Source organism: Struthio camelus, chromosome 2 (assembly GCF_040807025.1).
Source record: "Struthio camelus isolate bStrCam1 chromosome 2, bStrCam1.hap1, whole genome shotgun sequence".
In the NCBI taxonomy this organism is placed as follows: Eukaryota; Metazoa; Chordata; class Aves; order Struthioniformes; family Struthionidae; genus Struthio; species Struthio camelus.
The window spans coordinates 111739216-111751856 of NC_090943.1; the positions used below are offsets into that span (position 1 = coordinate 111739216).

Genomic DNA, 12641 nt, shown 5'->3' on the forward strand with positions numbered 1-12641 from the left:
AAAAGAATTTTAACGTAAGACCTCAAAAGTCAGCTTTAGTTGAGTTACGGTCCAACTTATTCCTCCAGCATTAGTAATAATAAAGATTTGGAAAGCCAAAGCCTGTATTAGAATTAGATGAATACGATCACAACTCTACTTATTCTGCCTTACCTATGTCAAACGTAGAGCTAATAAAGTGTAGAGCAAAATACTAAAAGAAAAAAGGAAAAAAAAAAAAAAAAAAGGACTCTGATACTATCAGGAAGCAATATCAGAAATCCAGAAATAAACAGGGAGTTGCTCTGTCAATTAGTAAGGTAGGATCTTCACACAGCCATTTCTCCAAATGTTAAACATCCCCTTTTTCCTCTCAGGAGACACCAAATTAGCCTCCATTACATTTAGGAAGTTGTGGATGCGAGACATGCGTTTGAGAGTTATCTAAATATGTAAGAATGGCTTGTGAGGAATGCTTGCACCTCTGCAGAGAGAGGCCCCTGTCAAGCACAGCTGGTGAGTGGCCACCCATAAAACTGATCCCACTGTCCAAGGCTGGCTGCTCCTGCCCTGCAGAGGGCTACGGCTGCCACAAGCCATAGTGGAGTGACAACAGCCAGGGAAACAGTCTTCTCGCCAACAAAGTGTGCGGCAATCCTTGCTCTGATGGGTTTGTTCTCTTTCAGCAGCAGGAAATAGAACCTTTTATTCCTGCAGCACTTGGATACCTAATTACGTGATGACATGGACATATTATAACAGTTGGCATACTGCATTTCTAATCATGTCCCAAGGGTTAAATGTCTGTCCTCAAACTCTGTGCCTATCTGAGTTAGGAGGGTTAAGGTATCTGAGGCCAAGAATGGAAAAGGAGTGATGTAGTTAGTAGGATGCCCAGCTAGATTTATGCTCCCAGCCAAGTGACTGAGTGTAGAGCTTGGTCACTGATGGTGGTCTTTGGCCTTGAGGCCAGACTCAGCAAAGAAACAGTGAAAGACTTCAAACTCCCTGTTGCTTGTGTAATGATATGGCTCATCCATATTATGCCATATAATAGAGCATGTCATAAAATGTCATATCCAAAAAATATCACAACACAAGTGATGGATAATAAGGAAACTAGTTTTTTTTACTGGAAATGAAACTTTTCAAACAAACAACTCCAAAATCAGAAAACACAGATAGAGTCAGGATTTCACTAATTTAAAAGTCATTATAAACTGTAGACCTAGCATAAGTTATATTTTTCCCTACTTTTAGAATTTCTTTGAAACAAAACAAACACGAAAGCTGGAAGGAAAAACCTAAAAACACAATGTAACACCAGGAAAGAAAGAAGTAACAGAAATTACAATGCCTTAAGAAACAAAAACTTTCATGGATAATTATTCTCCTAATGTATTTCTTAATGAGAGCAAATGAAATTGTAATATTTTTAAACTTCTATGGCACTGGAAGAATTACAAAGCAGTTTTAAGTAAACACTACTTTTTTCCATGTAGGATATTCAGGTAAAGAACATTCTTTTATCTACCCTCATTATACAATATGACCGCTACTCGTCTATAAATAACAGCATACAACACTAAGCACATCATCACTAAGCACAGGAAAGCTGTGAGGCTTGAAAACGAAGGCTGGCAGCTCTATTCTGATGCTGTATTTTGATCTGTCATTGTAGCAACAATACAAAAAGATAGACAAGTCCAATAATGTTAATGGAATTATTTTGACTTTGTATCAACAAAAAAAAGAAGTTAAACATGTTAAAGTTCACCCTATTCCTCAATCTCTCTGTAAACTTATGGTTTGATTTTTCCTTAGCGTAAGGAATAGAAGCTGGCTCTAATTATTTCCTGTTGCTGCACCTGTGGCCTCCTGACTGACTCTCTTGGTGAGGACTCATTGAAATTTCTCCCAGAATGGAACCTACAGCTCAGTTCCATAAACTCATTTGAATTCCCCAGAAGCAGCACCTTTATCTATTAACTGTGAATCAGCAACTTTATACGGTCTCAGGCTGTCATGATTATGCAACATGCAGGAAACTGCAGAAATACAATGGCCTACAAAAAAATCAGAATGTTTTTTGTTTATTCATAAGAACACACTGAGTAACTAGGACAAGGATTAAAACAACAGAAGAGTAGCTCATAATTATGTCTAGATGACAGTCCTCCTGGACAGACTCTAGCCGTATCCTGACTTCACACCAAAGTCTAGGAATATACTAATTCTCCTACTACCATCTCGTGGTTTCCAACAGAGAAAATCAGAACATATGATTGAAATTTGTGGTTTCTAGACTCACCCACAGTTCCAGAGTCACCTTATCTGAACCTGAGCTTCCCTTGTCCCAGGCAACCTTCAGTACTGGCACTGGAAAGCAGCCTTCCTGACTGATGTCACTGCATTAGACCTGCCAGTCAGCGTGAGCTTACAGGCAAGCTAGTATGCATTTCAAGGTTTTTCTTTGCTTGTGGTGGTACATCTGGGCCTGGTCACTTTGCTTTAAACATGCACAGAATCAGGCACTATCACTGCATTGTCCAGGTCATCAATGGAAATGTTAATCAAGGGCTTTGTGATTACTTGCAGAGAGATCCTTTCTCCAGATGGAATTAACCTTTGTTTTTTTATGCACCTATGTATAAAACAAAAGTCAAAGCAGAAATACAAACACACACATCAATGGCAAACAGGCAGAAACCAGTCTGCCACGCTCTTTGCGGACATACATATTCAAAATGCATTAAATCATATAATGTATTTTGGTGGTTATTTAAAATTAAATAATTAAACATTTTTAATAGAATATGTTTTGTCACTTAGAGTTTGAAATTCTTTCCCCCCACCCCCTCTTTTAGCCAGTACCATCATACTTATTATTAGAAGAGTTCATCATGCAAAGGGTTTAGAGAACTGAAACTACTCTTTCTGTTTTGTAAATGTAGCATAGTATTGTAGAGGTTTTTGTCTCCAGTATTATCAAGCTTCATGTTAATATCTCCCACTTACATGGTACCGTATATAGTAAATACAGGCAAATAAGTATGTCAGTTATCTCATCCCCATAAGTGAGCTAAAATCCTGTGGCAGTTTTGTCATGTTACATTCTGAATAAGGAACTGCAGTTCACAAACAATTTATTTATTAAATAGAACTACAGTTAAATTTAGTTAAAAACTGAAATCATTAATTTCTGTGAATGTCATAGAGTACTTGAAATGGATCACTCAGCTCAGAATGAAATGAGCTACGATTAAAAAGAATAATGCTTCTAAATAAAGCAAAAAACAATAGAACACAGAAGAAGAAGAAAAAAACCAATAGATTTCAAATATGTGAGAAATAAGCTGCTCTGATTCACAACTCTTGGTGGCAGCTAAGCACTTCTGTGACATCTCCCAAAATTTAGTGAGTCTTCTCATATCCAAACCAATGTAATAGAAATAATGGAACCACACCCTAAATAAACTGTCCAATTGAATTATTTCTTACCAGTTGAGGAGGAGATCTCACTTACTGTCTCTCATTTTTCATCTGCTCTTCCGGAGGCTTTGATTTGAGAGGGAGATAGGGAGAGGGAGATAAAGAGAGAGAAATTAAGAAATTACATTTTGAATGTGGAGTTGATATATTATACGATAAAGCAAAGCAGTTTCAAAAAGCGTAACCTATGTTCCTATCACTGCTTCCAACTCTCATTTATCAAAGAATGGCTCCATTTCATTCATCCATTTTATAAATCCCTTCGTAACCATTTTACCACCGCATACTATGTTCACCTCCATAAAGATTACAGCTCCATAAGTCTGTGAAGAGAGCTTCACTTTGCAGTAGTGCTGATATTGAGACACATTACCACTTTTTGAGTGTTTCCAAGCACATTCAAAGTCTCTGGTTCTGTTTATTTTTTTCTCTGTGTTTTTGTTTTCTTGTCAGTTTTCATTTTGGCCATTGTAGCCATAAGGCAGCAGCAGCAGAAGTCTCTGTTTTCGGAAAAAATGGAAGAATTCAGAGAGAACATTGTCAGGTATGATGATGAAGGAGGTGGAGAGGAGGACACAGAAGCTTTTGATATTTCAGCACTGAGGACCCGCACTGTCATGAGAACGCACAAACCTCGAAAGAACATCACCACAGACATCCACAGCCTCTACAGACAGTCTCTGCAGGTTGGCCCTGACAGTGCAGTGTTCAGGCAATTCATATTAGAAAAGCTTGAAGAAGCCAATACTGATCCTAGTGCTCCTCCGTATGACTCACTTCAAACATACGCTTTTGAGGGGACTGGCTCTTTGGCAGGATCCCTCAGCTCTTTAGGCTCAAACATGTCAGATGTGGATCAAAATTATGAGTATCTTACAGAGTGGGGACCTCACTTTAAACAGCTCGCAAGCATGTATGCTTCCCACAGAAGTGTGAAGGATTAGTTACTTTGTTATGTCTGTATATGTTTTGTTTTGTTTTTTTCATGCTTAGCAACCAAAACCAGCTCTGGATTTTTAAACAGAGATAAGGCCACATTTAAGCACCAAAATAAAGTTTGTTTGTTTGTTTGTTTCCTGAAAGCTCTTGGATATGGAGGTCTTTTGGAAAATCATGCCAGGAGTGTCATGAGCTGAGGGGACGCACACTCCCCATTTTGAAATTCTAGTCATTATTTAGGTGCCTGAACACAAACTGTGCTTCTTTGAAAGTCTAGGCCCAGTTCTGGGGCTGAAAATCTGGATCCTGCAAGTATAGCAGGAGGAGTAGAAGCCATAAATGAGTATTGTAAATATTCTGTCTTTTGTAAGCTTTAAACTGTTTCCAAAGTTAAGACAGACTTTGCTGTTGAATATATTAATTTAACCAAAGTTAATAAAAATGCATATTTGTATAATGCTTCATTATATAAATATACTTGTGTGAAAAAATAGACCCTAAACATTCTAAAACAATTGTCAGAAGGACTGACAGAATTATCTATTTATTTTTCTTAGAATGACAAAACTAAAATAAATGTTTTTTTCCTATCAATGTTTTTGCTATCAATAAAGACCTATTGCAACATCAGCAAGTGTCTTCTACTAAATTATTTTTAAAGGAACTATTGGTAAATGCCTAATAATTAATTTGGCAACTGCAATTAAAAAAAAAGTTCAAGTCAGAATCAAAATTCAACTTAAATACTGTAATCAACTATATTATATATTAATGTATTTGCAACACAATACTATCCACATCTGGGCATTTTTACTTTTATTAAGTTTAAAAATGACTGATTTACCAGTACAGTTTTTTTTTATTATTATTATGGAGTATAAAATTAGCTGCAGTACTCAATTTTATTGTAACAGTATTAAAGATCTTTAAAACGCTAAGCTGGTGGACATAAATCTTTATGTATAACATTAGATAATAAGTAAAATGCTTTAATGTTAACCCAGTTCTTCAGAAAATAATCCCATCATTCTGAAAGACTCAAATCAAACTTCAAAATTAATTTCCCATTGTATTTTTTTCAGAATAGTCCATACTGAGTATAAGGGTGCATAGGAGTATTTGTTTAGTCTTACCTACACTAGTAATCAGTAGCAGTTTTGCATCTGAAGGCCATCAGATATATTCAAATGCACTGTCTGGAAAAAGAGACCTGCCTGCTTTTTATTCACCTCTCTTCCATTCGGTGGTAATTTTATAGCATCTGCATCCTGTAATCAACTGAAATATTTCCACAGGTGAAAACTGGTATCAGGATAAAGAAAATTAAATTTGTTTTTCTCTTTTTTTGATAAGTTATTAGCTAAGCACTACTGAATATAATAGCGAGGGAGGCAAAGCTTATATAAGAATAAAAAGGCATGTAATATATAAGCGTGTGATGTTTGCTACAATTGTTGTTTATTCAAGAAAAGCAAGAGATGTAGGCTAAGTGCCAGTGTAGAGTTTAAATTCCTGTCAGGTGAAAAGTAAAAAAAAAAACATGGAGGAGTTTGAAAATCAGGAGAGATTTCTAAGAAGAAGTCTGGTAAGGGCGGAAACATTATTCATGGTATTCATAATTGGAAAAATATTGGGGGTCATCTGACTAGATGCAGATGAAGCAGCATGTGCTTCCTAAGGAAAAAGTGGCTCTCTTCAGTCTGATGCTAAGGCTCCAGTATGGATGAGCGGGTACAAAATGGCTCTAAGAGATGTACAACAAAAAAGCTTTGTGTTAATGACTCTAATGCTTGTATTCATTGGCTCTCAAACAGATGTGACAAAATAGTTCCTAGCTGAGACAGTATTGTGCATATTACTCATTTCCTTCATGGAGAGCAATAGAGAAAGAGAGAACAACTATGCATGCACTTGTTTGGAGATGGTAAGAAGTACTTTTTTAAGATTAGGTTTCAAAACCTTGTGTAAGTCCTTCTTCCACAAATGGCCTCAGTGGACTTAAATCCTCAGACCTTCAGTTTGTATTTAGTGTAAAAATGACAGTAGCCTCTGAACCTCTCTCAGTCCAGAGATTTTGTATGTTTAGATGGGGAAATAGCCTCGAATACCTAAATATGCTTGCCCTGCTATTATAATTCTTTCCATTCACTGTAAACAATTAACTTTAATGATAAATAACTCTTGTAACCAACGTATCCCGTTGTTATACCCAGTAACTTCTATATAGAAGAGCCTACTGTGGTTATTAAATAATCTTTAGCTGAGAGGCTTAAGACTGTTTGTACAGCAGGACAAGGAGTATTTTTCTCCAAAGAAATAAGTTATTTCCAGTTGCTGCTGAGCCACATCTTATTGGGTTCCCAATTTTCAAAGTAAAACTTGTTGATTTATTTCCATATGTGAGAAAGGAAAGAAATCACTGAATTGTCCTAGTAAACCCTGAGACAGAAATGTTTACACAACCTTTGATATACTGTACTTAATTTAGCTCAACAATGACTGCAGAAAGGTTTTACAGAAGATTTTATTTATTTGAAGAAAATAAAAAACATTCTGAAAAAGCCAAAATTAAACACATAAGAGATCATAAGACTTGAAATTAATAAAGGGTACATTATAAGCTGAAGTTTCTGTTGATGAGGTCTATTAAACTGTGGAACGGTTTTCCCAAGATAATTCCTCCATTATCTTTATCCTTTAAAATTAGTTATTAGCCGGAATTATCTGTAATATGGATTGAAGAGTACAAGTGTGGTAGTAGATGGTAAATTAATAATCTGCAGTTCACAACCTGCCTGAGGGAATTGTAAGGGAAGCTATCAACTGGTCAAAGGAGGTATGATCTTACATTCTGCTTTTCTTTATGAATACTTTGGAGAGATGTTTCTATTTCTTTTTCTATAACATGGTACAAGAAAGATTAATAACTGGGAAATATATGACCCTATGACATGGTTTTGTTTTCTGGTGCTAGCTCACAGGGGCTTAGAGCATTGGGTTATTAGTTTTAGTATTTAAAATCAAGGAAATGAGGACTACTCATACATTGAAAAGTTGAATTTTAAACATTTATTAAAGTAAAAAAACAAAAGAATGCGATCATTTGATAGCATATCAGACTTTTGGACTACTTTTATGACTGGAAAAGGGGATCTTGTTTATCAATTCACCCAAAATAAAATGGTTTAATTTGATTTTAATTTTGTACATCGGAACATGTTTTTTTTATTATCATTACACTGGGAAGCTCTGCTGGTTGACAGTGAGGATAAACTTAGACTTTAATTCACATAATTTTCCTACTGTTTTTTCTCACAGATACTGTCATTACACTCCTAGCTTTCCTTTCAAAATTTGCATTGGAAATGCGGTTGTTTCAACACTCATTCTTAACTGTATGGGGTAACCCTGTCAGATGAGAGTAAAATATTTCTGAAAAGAGAGTGTGCATTTTATGCTTCAAAGTCAGTTTTAATGTATGCTCTCTGAGGAGTAGAAGTTGAAGATTATGTGATTTTACATACTGGCAAAGAATGCATTTTACCATTGATCCAGAATATGAATGAATAGATATTTTATGAGAAGAAAAAAAAAAAAAAAAGAAAGAAAGAAACTATTTATAAAGTCAGGAAGATTTATCTGTCGAAAAAAAATGGAAATTTATATTTTATAAAGAAAAATATAGTGAATTTGTGCTTATAAAAAAGTTGAAACATTTTACAACAGTAGTCTGCATCCTCTCATTCATTCCGAAAATAAATAAATAAATAAATCACACTAGGCTCTGTATCAGCCCTACGTCTGATACACACAGAGTCCAAAGAACAGTAAAATTTACTTCTAGCGCACATAGGAACAAAACACACACATGCAGAGAAACCACTTATCTGGGAGATCAGTATGAAAACCTCCCACTCACAGCAAATAGACTATAACAATAGTCAGAAATATGCAAAATGTTCAAGAATATATTTGCCAGCAATGGCAATAAGAGTGAATGTTAATAAATAAAATTAAGATCCATCACTGCTTCACAAAAATCTCCAATACCAGAGACCAGGAATGGATATTAATGCTTATTAATACTCTGCAACATTTTAATTCATCACATTAGGTGATGCTTTAATAATATTAAAGTCATATAGACTAAAATAGGGAACATAGAGAATATAGAGAAACGTTGATATTTTAATAGATAAAAGGACACTACAGAAATTTTTTGAATGAAACTTAAAGAGATACGAACCTACCCTTACAAATATGACACACTCTTCTGATGTTATTATGAGCAAATTCATCTCTGTCATCACAAAATCCACAGATTTCACAGATTTTCATCTCATCCAACTTTAGGCATCTAAAAATTAATACAAATTATTCATCTATTCTGAACTGAATGCTTCGAATCACTGTCTGGAAGTGTCAGCCTCATGCTATTGTCTATAGCAGAACTAGTTTAAAGGCAAAGTCTATAATTTAGATTATTCAAGCTGAGATGAATCTCTTCCTTCCTATCCTGTGTTCCTTTTTTGCTGTGAATCCAGTATGCCGCTCCCTCGCACGTCCTGAAAGTTTGAGGCAGGCTGCCTACTCTCTGGGATTGAAAAATGAGCACAGCATCTTTATGTGACCGGCTTAGACCTGATAGATGTTCTGCAACGAAGGACTCCTGGGGATAAGTCTCCTTCACGTTACTTAGAACTCTAATCCACCGAGGAACCACCTGCAAAGCTTCATCTGCTTTCCTCACCCTGATAGGGATGCAAGGATTTTGCTTTGTCTTCATACCTTCACATATAGCTGCGATCATTTTTAGCAATTGAACAAATATTTTTCTCTGACAATAGTATCTGGCATCCTTGAGTGATTAGTATTGCTTTATTGTATTCTACTAACAGCTAAAGGTTTCACAGTCATCTCCTCATGGAGGTAGCTATTTTACAATCATAAATTTCAGGAAATGCAGAGAAAGAGACATGAAATCAGGGCCAAGAGAGGTCAAATGATTCATGTAGCCGGCGTGCTCCCGATCTGGAAACAAGATGTAGGTCGTGAAATATTCAGTCCACTGCTCAGCTCCCTGGGCTACATGTTTTAGCATGTTTAAATTTGCAGCTCTGCTTGTGCTTCCTTGATGTATCTGAATAGTCATTTTAAATAAAAATGCCATGTTCACCTAAGCTGGTCTGTTCTGGTTTTGTAGGGCACTTTGAACAACTTGCATGTGATCACTGTCAAAACAGATGAAAGTAATGCAACTGCTTGTTTCTTGTTTCTGATGCTTCTCCACACCCCCAGGAACTAAACCAGGAGGGCATGAGTGGCTTTTTTTTAAGAAGTGCGAGTTAAAGGCAAAGTTCAGGGAGAAGGCTCCATATAAAAGAAGAATCTTCTGCACATGCTGGAGTACACAGCCCACTACCTTATGTAATACTTATCTAGATCCACCTTGACCCTTCTGTCCCTTAAAGGGAACAGAAAGCCCTAGTAAATCTAGGCCTCTTAGAGAATTCCTCTTTATAAGAACCTTGTAAAGCATAGACTATGACTAAGACTGAACAGTTAATTGTAAAGAAGAAAAATAAAATGAGATGAAGGGAGCTGAAGTGTTTATGGCATTCTCCATTGAGTATTACCAATTAGTTCTATCCAAGTTGCAGAGTAGGTTGCTTGAATTCCCTCGAATGTATTACAGACAAAATCTTGTCATAGGAAAGGGAAAGGCACTTGTGTCAAAGGCAAAAAATTATTGTTAGTCTGATTAATGTTATTAGTCCAGTTACAACGATACTAACACAAATTCAATATATATACAGTTTAAACGACATATACATTATTCCTTTTCTCTGGTGCCATATGCCATCAGCATTGCTGTCCCTTTTCCAGGAAGAATATAACACTCATTCTGATTGTGTTTTCCTCCTTGTGCCAAGAGCTACTTGGGGACATTTTTATTTTTGCTAATATGCTCCATATTTTGATCCTTCTTCATTGGTTTGCAAGTCTGAAAGTATTGTATGTGGTGTATCTAACATGTATTGGATATTTCCTTTTTGTCCTGTTACCCCTAAAGCTGGTTTTACCCAGCTTCGAACGTTGCATAGCTTTAATGAGCATACCTTTAATGGTTGCATACCTTTAATGGTAATTAACTGTTGGTGAGCTGGTCATAGCTCTGGAGCCTCCTGTGCCCATACTTTCAAGGCTGCTACTCTCATCCCACGCCAGTACTCCTCTATACTACATTTCTTCCCAGTGGCATAGATAGCTGATTCTACACAAAATAATTACTTGTTAGTGATACCAATTAATAACACACATACAGTTATACCACAACATAATAGAAAGCTAAGTAAAGCTAAAATAGATAAAAAAACAATTATCTAGTGATAAGTTGACTATCATGGTTAAACAAGGTAAAACAGATCTTCAGTCAGACCAAGACAAGTCCAGTCAATAACCAACAGGTCCTAAAGAGTGTGTTGTATCCTAACACCAAGTGTATGGCCAATTACAAGCAGTATCTTCTCTAGTTACTGGTCTATAAGGCTGTACACTCCCTGGAAGGTTTTCAAAGAGAAATCACAGTCAAGAACTAAGAAGTAACCCCATTCCGCAATTTCAAGTATTTATGGAAGAGTGGTTAACTCTGAAAGGAGAGGTTAACCCTAGTATTTCTGTTGTTCTATGTTAGCAGAGGAAAAGTAACCAAAATTAGAAGTAATATGATTTGTACATATTTGCTAGAAATGTGTTTACATCCCTGGCATTCCATCACAATAGATTTGTAATATGAAACTCCTTCCTATTCACCATGCTTTTGAGCTTGCATATCCTTGCCTCAGCTGAAGAGTACCTCAGTCTTCTGCTGTATGAGTGTCACTATATGTTAAACAGTGCTTCCAATATATAAATAAAAATTGAAGCCTACATTCTTTTCTGGAAGTGATTTGCAATACTTGTTGCAACTGGTTTGTAATGTTTATTTCCCAGTTATAGGAGGGGGATGGAGCACAATATGGACATGATGATTAGACAGCAAATCTTTCAAAATAAGATCTACAAAATGAATGCTTCTGCTACAAACTTGCAAAACTTTTGGAACTCAAAAATGGGTTCAGAAACAGCATTTGTATTATGGATACTCAAAAAATTTCAGAGATAGCAGAAATTCAGAGAAAAAAAATATCTATTTAGTGCTTTCTTGTTTTCCTTTTCTGCTGTCCAGGAAGAGAACATCATAATGCAAATCATTGTAGGAGAAATCCAAATGCACCAAATTTCTACTTTATCAGACCACTGTGGAGCTCCACTTCATTCCTTGGAGATGGAGCAGGTCCCTGCAGGCTATTAATAATGTTGATAACATGGGTGAGGCCTGAGAAGCAGGGTAAATGAAAAAGGAGTACTACCTGACACCAATGAGCCCACCAAGTTTGTACCACCTTTCTAATTTTCTTTTGCAGTGTCCAGGGCATAAGTCAACTGTTCCTGAGGTTTCTTGTAAAATTCACACTTTTTGGCTTTACTCCAGAGAGTGTACTGTACAATCTTAGCCAGCTTTAGCTTTCCAAGTTACTCCAACTTATTGATCTAGTAGGTTCTGAGCATTTTCTTGATGTTCTTTCTGTGCTTCAAACACACACACATCCACCCACTCCAAAAACAAAGAAAAACACATACCCACACTTCCTTTTTGAAGGGCATAAAATACTGTTATAGACAACTAATAACTTTCTAGCTGTTGCTGAGACCTAGGGTATCAGAGATGCCTTCCATCTTCTTCTTTTCTTAGAGCAGCATGTTATAAATATTTTACTAAATCTCTTACACTCATGATAGCATGCTGGAAATCACTCTGTAGCTCTTAAAAGGGACCTAACATTGGTAAAGATGTTTCTACGGTAGAAGATAGTTCCAATATCATTATAGACACTCATAGGAGCCTAGAATCACTGATACAGATGGTCCAACCCAACTCCATATTCCTGTTTTCAATCCTTTGCATTTGAAATCATTTGACAGTTGAAGTCTGACAGTTTCTTTCAAAACGTTCAAGAATGGATGTTCTTTTCTCCACAAATTGTTTAAGGAAAAGATGACCAGATCTATATTATAATTTACACAAGAAGAGAGAAAAACAAACAAAAAAATCCCACTGGTTCTCATAGTGGACTTTATCCACCCAGCATCTGCTGGAAGGAACAACACAACAGGGTACGAGCAAAGCA

General features: G+C 36.2%; 1 protein-coding gene across 9 annotated transcripts in view; it reads left to right on the forward strand.

Moving 5' to 3' along the window:
* Positions 1 to 9590, forward strand: part of LOC104141847 (cadherin-19) — a 126010-nt gene extending 116420 nt beyond the window's left edge. For 5 of the 9 annotated variants that reach the window (XM_068932092.1, XM_068932091.1, XM_068932089.1 and 2 more), the window contains one exon: positions 3925 to 5040. In XM_068932092.1, the coding sequence (XP_068788193.1) occupies positions 3925 to 4415 (491 nt within the window). In that variant the 3' untranslated portion in view covers positions 4416 to 5040. Of the gene's footprint in view, positions 1 to 356; positions 496 to 1803; positions 1874 to 3924; positions 5041 to 8954 lie in introns of those variants that run through there. The other 4 variants (XR_011139115.1, XR_011139116.1, XM_068932093.1 and 1 more) reach the window with 4 other exon arrangements.
* Positions 9591 to 12641: the final 3051 nt, after the last annotated feature.